Source organism: Sceloporus undulatus, chromosome 1 (assembly GCF_019175285.1).
Source record: "Sceloporus undulatus isolate JIND9_A2432 ecotype Alabama chromosome 1, SceUnd_v1.1, whole genome shotgun sequence".
NCBI lineage: Eukaryota > Metazoa > Chordata > Lepidosauria > Squamata > Phrynosomatidae > Sceloporus > Sceloporus undulatus.
Genome location: NC_056522.1, coordinates 71,157,810 through 71,172,247, shown reverse-complemented (window position 1 = coordinate 71,172,247; position 14,438 = coordinate 71,157,810). Strand labels below are relative to the sequence as shown.

The 14,438-nt window shown below is 43.5% G+C and overlaps 1 protein-coding gene across 1 annotated transcript; it reads left to right on the top strand.

Annotated features, from left to right (window-relative positions):
* Positions 1-3,228: 3,228 nt before the first annotated feature.
* Positions 3,229-10,700, top strand: ACTA1 (actin alpha 1, skeletal muscle). Its single transcript, XM_042446084.1, has 7 exons — positions 3,229-3,367; positions 5,997-6,137; positions 7,161-7,485; positions 8,093-8,254; positions 8,736-8,927; positions 9,056-9,237; positions 10,253-10,700. The coding sequence occupies exons 2-7, from the start codon at positions 6,009-6,011 to the stop codon at positions 10,394-10,396; spliced, it is 1,134 nt and encodes a 377-aa protein (XP_042302018.1). The 5' UTR covers positions 3,229-3,367; positions 5,997-6,008; the 3' UTR covers positions 10,397-10,700.
* Positions 10,701-14,438: the final 3,738 nt, after the last annotated feature.

Here is a 14,438-nt window from a genome sequence, read left to right as displayed (position 1 = left end):
TACTAGGATTTTCTTAGGCAAGGAATATGCAGAGGTGTTGGTTTTTCCCCCAGTAGGACTAGGATAACAAATGTAGGTGCAAAGGTAAGCTTTTCTCTGGTGCCACAACCAATTACCATTCCCAGAATTCCATAGCACACAGCTATGGCAGTGAAAATGGTGCCTAACTGAGTTATTCCTGCAGTGCGGATGTAGCCTAGTAGCCCAAAAGGCATGCCTTTTAACCTGGCAAACAAGGAAAAGAGGACTAACTTGCCCAGCCTTCCCCTTGCCCAAACCTGAGGAAAGTGGGCAAAGGGTGACCAGATGTCCTCACCACAAAGGACAAGGCGCTGCAGAATGAAGGACGTTCAAACATATGTTGAATGTTTACCTCATTGGGCTGTATATTTTTCGCCAACCACTACCTTCCCAAATGCTTTCCATGTCCTTGCCATATTGCTTTTTTGGAATCTTTCCTTGATATTATCAAATCATCAAACCTCTCATACTGTCTTATATCCTTATCAGTATCGTGTAAATGTAGGGCACTGCAAAATTAAAAGCTAAAAACACTTATAGTATACATATAAATCCATGCTTCTTTGTTGTTAACTGCCCTCAGCTTAATCTCAACCCACGGCAACCCTCTGGATGAGACATCTCCGAGACCCTTGTCCTCCATTGCTCTGCTTAGTTGCCCTCCAACTCCAAGCTGTTTTGGATGAAACCAATTATCTGGACCCATTTCAAACCGGCTTTGGGACAGGATACGGTGTTGAGACAGCCACAGTCGCCTTAGTCAATGACCTCCGTCTGGGCATCAACGAGGGAAGTGTGACCTTGTTGGTGCTCTTGGACATCTCAGTGGCTTTTGATACCATCGACCATGGTATCCTTCTGGAACACCTGAGGGAATTAGGTATTGGAGGCACTGCGCTCCAGTGCAGTTCCTACCTCTCAGGCAGATTCCAGATGGTGAAGCTAGGGGACTTATGCTCTTCTAAAAGAGAACTGACATCTGGCGTCCCTCAGCGCTGTTCTGTCCCCCATGCTGTTTAACATTTACATGAAACCGCTGGGAGAGACCATCCGGAGACATGGGGCGTGGTGTTATCAGTATGCTGATGACACCCAAATCTATTTCTCTCTGTCTCTGACTGCTGCGGTGACTAAGGAAGGCATATCTTTGGACGCCTGTCTTGAGTCAGTAATGGGCTGGATGAGGGAAAACAAACTCAAGCTGAATCCAGAGAAAACGGAGGTACTCGTGATAGGTTCCCCAAGTCCAGGGATGGAGAATTGTCGACTGGTCCTGGATGGGGTCACACTTGCCCCTAAGGACAAAATTCGCAGTTTGGGGATTCTGGATCCATCTCTACAGTTATCATCTCAAGTAGACACGATGGCCAGAAGCACCTGGTACCAACTTTGGTTGATATGCCAACTGCGTCCCTACCTGGACCAAAAGGACCTTGAAGCAGTGGTACTCGCACTGGTAATCTCTTGTCTTGATTTCTGTAACACACTCTGCATGGGGCTACCTTTGTATAAAGTTCAGAAACTTCAACTGGTGCAAAATGGGGCAACCAGATTGGTCACTGGAACATCTAGATCAGACCACATAACACTAGTTCTAAAATCCCTTCACTGGCTGCCAATTAGTTTCTGGGTGCAAAACAAAGAGTTGGTTATTACCTTTAAAGCTCTACATGGCTTGGGCCCGGGTTACTTGAAGGAACACCTTTCCCTACACAATCCGTCCTGCATTCTCAGAACTACTGGGAAGAATCTATTGGATCATCCAAAGACCAGACTAAGGTCTACTTCCCACAAGTCACACTGCTATGGCTCCCAAGCTGTGGAATGGCTTGCCGGAGGAGATCCGTCTTATTACCACTTCAGATGCTTTCAAGAAGGCACTCCAGACGGATCTCTTCCGGCGAGCCTATCCCCCTGACCTGCTATAATAGCTTTAAGATGACACTTCATTTGGAGCATGTATGGGAAATAAGATGCTGATATTGTACCTTTATAGGGTTATTGATGTGTTTTAAGATTTTTATGATATGAGAGTGTATTTTAACTAACTGTAATTTTAAATTTGTTGCTGTACTCCCGCCTCAATCTGCAGGGAGAGGTGGGATATATATAAATAAAAACTATTGTTATTATTATTATTATTATTAGTTCCTTTAAGCCCATAAAACCCATGACTTCTTAAATAGAGGGCACCCCTCTAGCATGCAGCCTTTCTTTCTTTCTTTCTTTCTCTTTCCCTCCGCTTTTCCTAGCATGATTGTTTTTTTCCCAATGAGTCCCCACTTCTCATGATGTGTCCGAAGTATGACAGCCTCAGTCTTGTCATTTTGGCTTCCTGGGAGGTTTCCTGCATGATCTGCTCTGGGACCCCTTTGTCTGACTTCTTGGCTGTCCATGGGAGGGTCAGCACTCTCCTCCAGCACCACATCTCAAATGTATTGGTTTTCTTTCCATCTTGTTCCGTAACTGTCCAGCATTCACATCCATACATGGTAACCGGGAATAGGATGGCTTGTATGATTCTAACTTTTGTGCTCAGTTGTAAATCTTTGTATTGTAGAATCTTTTCTAGCCCTTTCATGGCCACCCTCCCCATTCTGAACCTTCTTATCAGTCATGCTCAAAATGGGAGGGAATTTGGGGATTCCTCCTGGGCAGAAGACGGTGGGGATGGAGGACGGGTCCTGGAAAAGGAGGACAGGAGGGTGGGCCTGCCAATTCCTTCCACTGATGCAAAAGCCCACCAGCAGCAGCTCAGTGGGCCCCCTTCCTTCCTTCCTTCCTTCCTTCCTTCCTTCCTCCTTTTGTTTCTTTTCCTCCTTTCCTTTCCCTCCCTTCTTTTTTCTTCCTTCCTTTCTTCCTTTACTTTCTTCCCTTCCTTCCTTTTTTCTTTCATCCTTTCCTTTCCTTTCCCTTCCTTTTCCCTTCTCTCTCTCTCTCTCTCTCTCTCTCTCTTCCTTCCCTCCTTCCCTCCTGCTCTGCCTTCTCCTTCCAGGGCAGGGGGGCTTCGGGGGGCTGCTTTGGGCCGGGGCCCTGCTGCTGCTGCTGCTGCCCGGCCAGGCTCTCCTTTTACGGCCCTGGGCCGGCGGCGTTCCCTGGGCCCCGGCCAGGCGCTCCTTCTTTGGGCAGCCAAGGGGCTCTGGGGCTCCGGCCGGGCCGCCGGGCCTCGCTGGCTGCCCCACACCCAAATATGGAGACATTCCTGTGGGTCAGCGCCGGGGAGGGCCCCGCAGCCCGGCCACAGCCTATATAAAACCCGCCGGGAGCCCCGGGAGCCCACCGCGCAGCCAGCAGCAGCCAGAGCCTCTGCACAGCCAGCAGCACCAACAGCAGCCCAGCCCAGCAGGTGAGTGGCCACCAGCAACACTAACCCCCCCCCGAAGGGGGTTGGTGCCTCCCAGGGGACTCGGCCTTCTATGGGGACCTGGCCACACCTGGAGCCTACCAAACGCAGCCCGGGGGGGACCGTCTGGATCTAACCCATCCCCAAAGGCGGGAACGGGAGGAGGAGAGCCTCTCCCCATTTGTTGGGAGCGAATGAATGGCCTCCTCGGCTTCAGTCAGCCCTCAGCAGCTCTGTGGGTTGGACTGGCTGAACTTTTTGGTTCTTGGGCTTTCTTTATAATTCATACTTTTGAATTGTTATTATTGTTATTATTGTTATTAGTTACTAATTTTTATTTATTTTATTTCGTTTTTTAATACCGGCCTTCTCCCACAAAGGGACCCAAGGCGGCTCACAAGAGACATATCTATTTTTAACTTACGTTGCCTTGTTTTGAAACAAACTTGGAAAACGTTTCTTGGACATAACAACAACAAAATTGTTATAAACAACAGCATATATATATATATATATATATATATATATATATATATATATGAATACTGTTCTTGTTGTTTATAAGAAATTGAGGAGAAAATATGAGGAGAGCAGTGATAGTAATTTCAATAGCTCTAGACTTTTTGTAACTATGACATTTCAACCATTACATTTTAACAATCTCCCCCTTAATTCTTCATAATCGTAACCATCCGTTCCCTCCCTGCCACTGGCAACTTATTTCTTTATTACAACCTTTCCATGGATCAACTGGAGCTGTGTTTTTTGAGAGTCAAGTCACACTCTCTCAGCCTGAGAGGGATGGCCATGGCTAATCCCCTCTGAAGAAATTTACCAAGAAAACCCTATGATAAGTTTGCCTAAGGGTTGCCATAAGTCAAAAATGACTTGGAGGCACACAACAACAACAACAACAACAAGTGAGGCGAAGTCCTACTTTTTGGGAGGCGAATAGTGGGTTGTTTTTAAAATAAAGGCGCTTGTATTTGATTATTTTCTTTGTCAAATTCCAGAGAAGAGTTTGCATGGCATAGGATACTAAACCTGTTGGGATTCTGGATGATTCTTTTCAAATGAATATTTCTAACACTGTGGCAAAGTCTAGGTCCTGTCCCTTAGCCAAGGATTTAAGAAAGGGAGTTCTGCCACCCTCCAGATGAGTCCCATCTGCCTTTTCCAGCAAAGCCAGTGAGGATGAATGCTGGGAACTGCAGTCCAGCAATGTTTGGAGGGCCATAGGATCCCCATCCCAGATGTGGGTTGAGGTTCTGTGTCAGCCACAGACTTTATGTGTGACTTTGGCCAGGTCACTGCTAGCCACTTAGACTGCAATCTGCAAAGCAACCAGAAGAGAGAGGATGGGCTAGAAATGACTGCAAGCAAATTGTAAGTGCCTGGAATTTTAAAATGGTCCCATCATTTGGGACATACTGGTTCCACTGGCGCTTACAATGAAAAGGAAAGCCACTGCAGTGGCTCTTAGGAAATCTGTTTCTTGCTCATTTGTATAACAGAGGTATGGGTGACTGTTAACTTTTCGGGGGGGGGGGTGTCCCATTGGGTGTTTTATTTGGAATGATTCTTGTTTCATACCTCCCTTCCCTGGTTCTTCAAGGCCTTCAGTGGCTTTGCACACAAAGAGAGGCCTTCCCCAGTTGGCAGCTTCTGAGCATCCAGTTGGTTGCTGGAGCATCCAGGAGACGTTTAGTTAGCGTTCTTTGGAAATGTATTTGAAATAGAACCTGAGGAAGCAAGAAATCATAGATGACTTTGCATACTGTATTACCAGTAAAGAGAAACAGCCCCTATTTTGAGAGCTAATGCATGTCGTCGTAACTCACTTTTCAGGTCCTGTCAATGTTAGTGTAATCGCAGTTCAGATAGAATGTTAGAAATAAAATGGACCAAATTCATACCTCCATTGGGTCATCCTCTGAAAGTGTTGGGACTTTCTTTAACACACTTTCTTGGAAGATCTTGGGGGAGAAACCCTTAATTCCAGGTATATACATGGCGTATTTGAACATTGGCCAAGTAATACAGTAACTTAGACAAAAAGAGTGGCCTATCCTACTCTAAAAAGGAAGTTGGGTCTAAATCTGATCCTCTGGTCTCCAGACTAAGTCTGAAATCTGAAACACACTTAAAAATAAGTCCTGCTGAACTGAGTAGAACATAGTCTTGATTTGACATGCAATGGATTTTACTGTAAAGCTACAGCCTTAAGCCTATTGACTTTAGAAGTAAGTCCTATTGAAGTAAATTGGACTTAATTCTGAGTAAATACTATTAAGCTGCTCAAGCCCAAGCATTTTAATCTGCCTTTGCTAAGGATTCAGCTGTTCCGTGGTATTTGAGCTTGCCAGGTTTTATGATCAATAGAATAAGGAGGTGAAAGGGGAAGCGAGGGAAGATCTATTTTGCATCCAAAGTGGAATGTGTTCTCTGGGGTTACCTTGCCTGTTAAAGGAAAGAGTGGTGGCAAAGCAGAGTTACTCTGTCCTTGTCTGCCCTCTCCTGCTAGACTTCTGTAGATTAAAATTCTCCTAGTAGCCTCTGGCTCCTAAACTTTCATGGCCGGATGCCTGCTGCCCTTTGTGAACTCTTCTTCTTGCTTCTCTTCCTTCTTTAGAAAGCCGACACCATGTGTGATGAGGATGAGACCACCGCGCTCGTATGCGACAATGGCTCCGGCCTTGTGAAGGCTGGCTTTGCTGGGGATGATGCCCCCAGGGCTGTATTCCCCTCCATTGTTGGCCGCCCCCGTCATCAGGTATTTTGCCTCTTCTGCTAGCCATGCCCCTCTCTAGCAGTAGACAGATTCAGAGATTTAGCATCTATCATTTGATATCTTTTTCCTTGAGAGGGCCTGAGGGATGACTATGTGAGCTGGGTGACAGCATTCCACTTTCCTTCATTTGTTCCTGTTGGAATTCCAAAGTTAAATGCTGCTCCCTTAAAAGAAAGAAAAAGGAGTGGGGGAAAATTTAGTCTACAATCTTTACTTGGGATTACGTCCCACTGACCTGAGGGGAACTTCTTTCTGAGTAAATTTCTGAGTAAACTTAGGTAGAACTAGGCTACACAGTGGGCTTCAGCAGCAGAGCTGACCATTCTGTGAGGCAGAGTGAGGAGACTGCATCAGGTAGCAGATAACTGGGGACAGTGGTAGAGCCTTCTGGCTGTTTGTCTTTAATTCTGCATTGTTCCTCTCTAATGGAAAACAGAGTTGTCTATGCCACAGAATTTGTGCTGGGCCCAGCAACCTGTCTTGCAGCCCTCAAATGTATCAGAGGACATTAATTGGTCAATACTGTTCAAAAAAGATACAGCAATCAGGCCAGCCATCTTCTGTCCATGGACTAGGGGGGGAGTAGCATCTTGCTCTTTGTTTCAGGTAGCAAAATGTCTTGAGCCAGTCCTGTCCAACAGAACTATGGTTTTCATTAAGATGTGTTTCCTGGGCCAGGAGCATGTTCAAATGGGGAATATCTATCTTAGTTCATCCATTTATATTTTGTTTGGATTAAAAAAAAATCCAGAGGGCTACCAGATACCATAGGTAGGTAGGTTAGATCTAGAGAGGTCATCCATGTTAGCTGCTCTCCTAAATGTAACCAGTGCAGCTGCTGTTTGTGGTTTCCTTCACATACTTTGCTCATTGCTCCCTGTTGTAAAGAAAGGTTTCAGAATCTTAATAAGAATAACCTGATAGCTCATTGAAGATAGTAGCCATTTCTGTAAGATTGACCATCCCCTTGGAAGATGCTGAACCATTTTCCCACTTCCTTCCCAGGGTGTCATGGTGGGTATGGGTCAAAAAGACTCCTACGTAGGGGATGAAGCTCAGAGCAAAAGAGGTATCCTGACCCTGAAATACCCCATTGAACATGGCATCATCACCAACTGGGATGACATGGAGAAGATCTGGCATCACACCTTCTACAATGAGCTCCGTGTGGCCCCTGAGGAGCACCCCACTCTGCTCACTGAGGCCCCTCTCAACCCCAAGGCCAACCGTGAAAAGATGACCCAGATCATGTTTGAGACCTTCAACGTCCCTGCCATGTATGTGGCCATCCAGGCTGTGCTGTCCCTCTACGCCTCCGGCCGTACCACTGGTGAGTGGCATTACTAGGAAGGAAAGGAGGAAAGCAAGGGTGCCAGGATAACCTCACAAGCTACTATTCATCTCCAAGAGGATGAGCCACTAACAGTCCCACTAGAATAAGAGAAATATAATTACCACTTGAGATTTTATCCACCTGAGAAACTGCCCTAGCACAAAGGTCCACCTAGTTTTCTGTTAACTACACTGACTGGTAGTAGCTCTAATGTTTCGGGGAGTAGCTTTTCACAGCTTTATCCACGACTTCAAGGATTGTTACTAACAGACCATCTGCATCCATATTTTCTACATGCCTTAATGGCTCTCTGTTTTCTAAACAGTAAAACTTTTATCAGTGCACCAACAGGAGGAAAGAACCCATCCCTTGGCATGAATAGTTTTGTGCAGTACAGTGTAAGGAGTCCTCCATACTCATACTTAGCTGGAGCTTTCACTAAGAAAAGAGTAAACTTGCCAGCTAACACTGTCACTGTGGCTACTGTGCCTCATCTAGCCTCATTCCTATGTATGTTCTGTGTCCATCTGCCACTACAAACCTGAAAGCAGGTTTGTTGTGAATGTCATTAAGCTTTGTATTAATTTATTTTTACCTTCTGTAGGTATTGTGCTGGACTCTGGTGATGGTGTCACCCACAATGTGCCCATCTATGAGGGTTATGCTCTCCCACATGCCATCATGCGCTTGGACCTGGCTGGCCGGGATCTCACTGACTACCTGATGAAGATCCTGACTGAGAGAGGCTACTCTTTTGTCACCACCGGTAATGAGTGCAACCTCTCTTGTCCTTAGCTATTGTACCAGGAGGTGAACTTACCCTTCCTTGCCCAGATTTAGAACCAGAAATACGCTTTGTGATGACAGATCATCCTTCCCTTTAACTGACCCTTGTCGCTTGGAAACTTTAGCAGATGCCTTTACAGTAATTTCTAGGCAGGCATTTGGCTGTGCTCACTGAACACGGGATGAGCCTAGAGGCTCATGTATCAAAGTCTGACATTTCTCCACTTGGTAGATGCTGCCAGGATCTGTGGAACTATAAAGTTAAAACGCACAGGAAAACCATCTTATGCTATTGGCTTCATTCATAAAATACTTTGGGCTGGACTCTCTACCCTAGCATGTGTTCTCCCTCTAGTGGCAGATATCCATTCATTTTGTGTCCATCTCCTTTCTCTGCTGATTGGATGCTCTGGGAAAGGATTCTCCTTTGACAAGTTGCTAAATTCTTCTTCTTCTGATAGCTGAACGTGAGATTGTCCGTGACATCAAGGAAAAGCTGTGCTACGTGGCTCTGGACTTTGAGAATGAGATGGCTACTGCTGCTTCCTCCTCTTCATTGGAAAAGAGCTATGAATTGCCTGATGGGCAGGTCATCACCATTGGCAATGAACGTTTCCGTTGCCCAGAGACCCTCTTCCAACCATCTTTCATTGGTATGTTCTTTTCAAGCATTTTCACCATTCAGTCAGAGATCATCTCTTTCCTATGGAGTTGTCTGCAGGTATGTGCTGCTGGTAGTTTCATTCATTTTTCTATTCCTTTAACTTTTCAATGTCACCAGGTATGGAATCAGCTGGTATTCATGAGACAACCTACAACAGCATCATGAAGTGCGATATTGACATCAGGAAGGACCTGTATGCCAACAATGTCATGTCTGGTGGTACCACCATGTATCCCGGTATTGCTGACCGCATGCAAAAGGAGATCACTGCTCTGGCTCCTAGCACAATGAAGATCAAGGTGGGTTTTATTCCATCAATGTGTCTCTTCTTAAGTATGACTAAATCTGAGACTAACCCAATCTAGCAAATGTCAGTGACAACTAAGCCTCACTGAAAGCACTGAGACTTAACTTTTACACACTCCAATGCCTTTAGTAGGATTTAAAATTAAATCTTTTGTTTCTAGACTGGACCCATTGTTTTCTCTTTGCTCTACTTTAGTTTTCATATTTTCCCAGGATTCACTTTGAATGGTTAACCAGTCCTTCTAATTTACCCAAGCCACCTGGTTATATTTTAAACAATGTAATTGCCATAAGAGTCCCTCTGGGAAGGTTCATTTTACATACACCTGCTCTCTCTTTAGAAAATAATATAATCCAAGTGACACAACCTAATTTACAATGGGACTTTAATACAGTACCAGTGGCAGCCAGCAATTAGGACAAGAGAGTATAGATGAAGGGACTTCGTGTGTAGGGCACTGGATGTAAGAGTATTCCTATGCACTTTTTAATGTTGTCCTCTTACAGTTATCCAAGTAATTACTACCCCATTGGTGGGAGAGGTGCTACCCTGAGCTTGACAAAATACATTTTTTAAAGTAATTCATTAATTTTACTCACTATGGTGTTGGAAATATAATTAATTGCTTTACTTCCTGTAGTATTTAAAAGTAACTTGTGCTACTCACCTCTTCTTTCATTTTTTTTAAAATATGGAATTTATAACTGAATGGCGTAACACTTAGAATGTTCATAACAAATTCCTTTAAAATACCCTTTTTATAGTAACATTTAAAAGTAGCCTGAAACTCTGGATTGTTACTCTGGTAGCGTAATATCTACCCTCCTTGTTGAGTTTTGTTCCCTCCTTGTTCCCCTGCAAATAAGAATAAATCCTAACAGGTTGCTTGTGACATGTTGCTTGTGATTCATTGCTTCCCAGCTCTGGGAATCTGCACTATCACTACTCCATCCTCTCCCTGCCTGCCACCACCTTTCCAACTAAACCATTCCTTTTGTTCCCTGCAGATCATTGCCCCACCAGAGCGTAAGTACTCTGTCTGGATCGGTGGCTCCATCCTGGCTTCCCTGTCCACCTTCCAACAGATGTGGATCACAAAACAAGAATACGATGAAGCCGGCCCATCCATTGTCCACCGCAAATGCTTCTAAACATGTTTACAGAAAGGATCATCATTATTATTACTTGCTAACTACTCTCAGGATGACGACATTGTGATTTGCAGGGTGTTGAACACCTGCAGTGGCCATGTTAACGTTCTATTTTGTAACAATGTCTTTGTAACCGTTGCTGCAGATGCCATGTGACACTGAGTGTATGTAAAGTGTACATAAAATTAATTTATTTTACCTCATTTTGTTATTTTTTCAAGCCATGCCCTGTGGAAGGAAACCAAAAAAGAAAAAAACTTCAAGAAGCATTAAATCATCAGTCATTCTGTCATGCCCCAATACAGCTGGCTTGGGTGTGTTTTATTGCTTTCTCAAATGCTGTGGGTTGTTATATTTTAAAAACTCCTTTTGGCTTTCATTTCAAGTGGGGGTGGGGAATTAGTACTTTAAAGGTATTATTACATGGTAGCTACTTAGTCTTACTTTATATCCTACCACAGAAAGACTTCAACTTACAAAAATCTCCAACACACACATACACAGAGGCTCACGCATAGCGCATTTTAAAGATAAAATGATTATAAAAAAGACAAATAATGTCAAGAGAATTTTGATGTCTACGCCTGTCATGCTACACAATGAAAGGAGCTCAGCTTGTGATCACATTCTACAAAGGTACATAATATAAACACTCAGGTGTAGGACTTCCATATAACAGCTCCTCATTAAGAGAAAAGTTATTCATCTACAGAATTCAAAGCTCCAATTTAAGGATATCCACAGCTTCCTTGCATTGCATCAGCCCAACACTTCCACTTCTCTAACAGTGCTGATTGACAGAAGCTCAGCAAAGGCCTATCCAAACTGTGCTATGCAAGATCCTTTAGTGCCAAAGCTGCCAAGAACTGAACCCGAAATATTACATACATAAAATATGCACTCTAGTTCTCAGCTCCAGCATTTTCTTCAGCTACTGGCTGCCAAATCTAGCTGTACCAAGGCCCTAAAAAAACCCAGAGGTCAGGACAGATTAGCATAATATGCTTAAGTTGCAAAGGGATTCTCAGTCCCCCATCTATTGCCTCCTCCCCCCTTCTCTTTTGCCATTCCTTCTGAAGGAATTACATCAGACATTCTCATTTTCCAGTTTTATGATAGGTCAATAAGTGGAAGAGGTCTGAAGTAAGTCTAAGGTGTTTTGATTGAAACCTTATCTTATCTCAAGGACTCTGAGCAAAGTAATGTGTAAAACATGGCAGTTAAGAGTCTAAACTGGACAGCATCACTCACACTCTTGGCTATATTAAGGGGAGTAAATTTATCCCAGATCATCTTCTCAGCTCTCCATAATTTCTTCCTCATATTCAGTTTACTAGCCTTGCTTTCTCCAGATGAGTTGGAGAACTCCATAAACCCAGTCAGCATGGTTATGGTCAGAATTATCAGACTTGCACTCCCTTTTTGGAGGCCACCGGATTAACTGACGTACAAGGATGGATAATAAAAAAATCTTACCAGTTCATATTCATTCAAAAACATTCCCAGCCTTCCCCCAATCAGGATGAAGCTGCTCCTTATCCCTCCCCTGTCTGCACCTATTTTACAATAACTAGTGTAATCCAATCTCATAACCGCAAACTGTATCCCATACATGAATATGGAACTGGATAGCTCTGAGCCAAAGCTTAGAAAAGTTACATTTTGGACTACCAGTATCCCATCCCTTTAGCTGTGCTAGCTGGAGGATTCTGGAAGCTGCAGTCCACTAAAATAATTGTTGGTGCTCTGCCCAGGATGCCTGGTGCCCATGGTAGTCTTAGCATCTACTATGCAGGTAAAAGAGTGGCTGGTGGGAAGCAGGGAATAACAGAGATGGACCAAGTCCAGGTGATAACAGCCAGAGCAGCTGACTCTGAGCTGAAAGCCTGCTTTCAGCTCTTTTGCAGTGTAAGTAGGCAGTCCTCACATGGTGGCAGGAGCTTGGCAGCTTAGGGGCAGCACATCAGAAAAAAAAGCTGAGAGCAGGTGCAGCACATAGGCTCTGTGCCAGATGAGACTAACACAAGGACACAGTCAAACAAGCTGGGACTGTCATGTTTAGCAATGAATCAAGCCAGCTTTTTGGAATGCCTTACTGGAAACATAGCATACAACAGATGTCCAGTGACATAAAATTGGAAACATGATACCTTCAAGAAAGCTTAATGTCTTTCACACTCTGTTCAGTGTCAGGAGGAGGAATTAAATATTGCTGTCTAAACTTATTCAGTTTGGTTTCAATGAGATGAAACTTGTCCCCTGCAGATCCTGCAGAAGCTATGCTCTTCTGCAACTCTCATTCGCTTCAGCAGAGCTTATTCTGCAGGAGATTTTTTCAATGACATGCTCCTTTATGCATTCTCATGAAGTAACACAGAGTAAGCCAGAGACAGATAGTATTTGAGAGCCAAACCAACTTTGAAAAAGTGCAGAAAGGAACAACACTGTGAGGCCTTTACACTATTATTCCTTCTAAACAGTGTGCCTCACAGACAGGAAATGTCCCCAAAGGTGACAGGGCTCTGGATGAGAGAATATTTGGTGTTTATGCTAGCAGAGAACAGTGGGCTAGTATTATGAGCATGATGTTAATTTTTTTAAAAAGGAATAACTACTGTGAATGCTCATAGTACAGTAAAAACAAAAGCTTTATTTCAGTGAATACATCAGCAACAGGACAGGAGTAAACAATAATTTAGATATGGGCTGCATCTACACAGCAGAACTAATGCAGTTTGACACTGCTTTAACTGCCATGGTTCAATGCTATGGAATTTGTAATTTTGTAAAATATCTAGCCTTCTCTGTCAGAGAGCTCTGGTGCCACAACAAATTACAAATCCCAGGATTCCATATCATTGAGTCATGGCAGTTAAAGTGTTGTCAAACTGAATTATTTCTGCAGTGCAGATTAGAAACATGAGTAGTGGTCAGTGGACAAAAGATGGAACTGGAAATTAGGAAGTGGTTCAGCTTTCCACTCAGCCATGAATTTACTTGTGGTCTTAAGCACATATTTCATTCTCAGCCTCAGTCACACTCTCTGCAATATCGGTGGCAAGGTAATCATAGTGACTCATCTGCCTCAGAGCTAGATTGGGGTAGGAAAAAAATACAACCCATGTTGAAGGCTGTTTTTTTCACTGCCAAGGATGCCTGCATACATTTCCAAAAAATTGAGACAGAAATTTCACCACCCAAATGAACAGTAGTGTTCCTCTAAATCTCTGGAGGAGCACTGTTGGAAATGTCAGTGTATTTTGCAATGGTAAGAACTCAGAAGCCAAAATAAATGCTGATTTTACTCCATCCTCAACACTGTTGGCTGAATTTTGCCTTTTCTTATTTTAGTTGCATTAATGGAGAATTCTGAAGACCAATATTCCTGCTGAATGAATATCATATACCACCTTTTTAATATTACTTCCTGTATCTGTTGGCACAAAGTGTGTCCTCTGAGGTTCAAATAATTTATAGGCTGAAGCTACCTTCCATTCCATATATATCCGTTTGACCAGTGATGTCCTCTAGACTTGGGAAGGATGATAAGAATAGTAATAAGATTATGTAATTCTATGGTCCACCAATAACATCAGACTGACTTCAAAAAAGGCTGCGGAGACAAGAAGAGATAAACTAATTTGAGTTATTTATTTATTTATTTATTCCACTTAGATGCTGTCTTTTTTCCAAAATGGGTTCCAAGACAGCTTATAATAATTTTTAAAAGGTCCAGCTAAAACATTAATTATAAATGGTGACTGCTGTCAAGAAATTAGAAGTCTAGGATTGAGAAGGGCAGCTATGGGGGAAAAAAGCTGACCAAGATCTTAAAGTATAAAGATATAACTCTGAACACCAAACTGAGATTCTTCCATGCCATCATATTTCCTATCGCCACCTACGGATGTGAGAGCTGAACAGTGAAGAAAGCCAATAGAAAGAAAATAAACTAATATCAGATGTGGTGCTAGAGAAGAGTGCTGAGGATACCATGGATGCCCAAGAAGACAAACAAATTGGTTCTAGAACAATCCCGAGC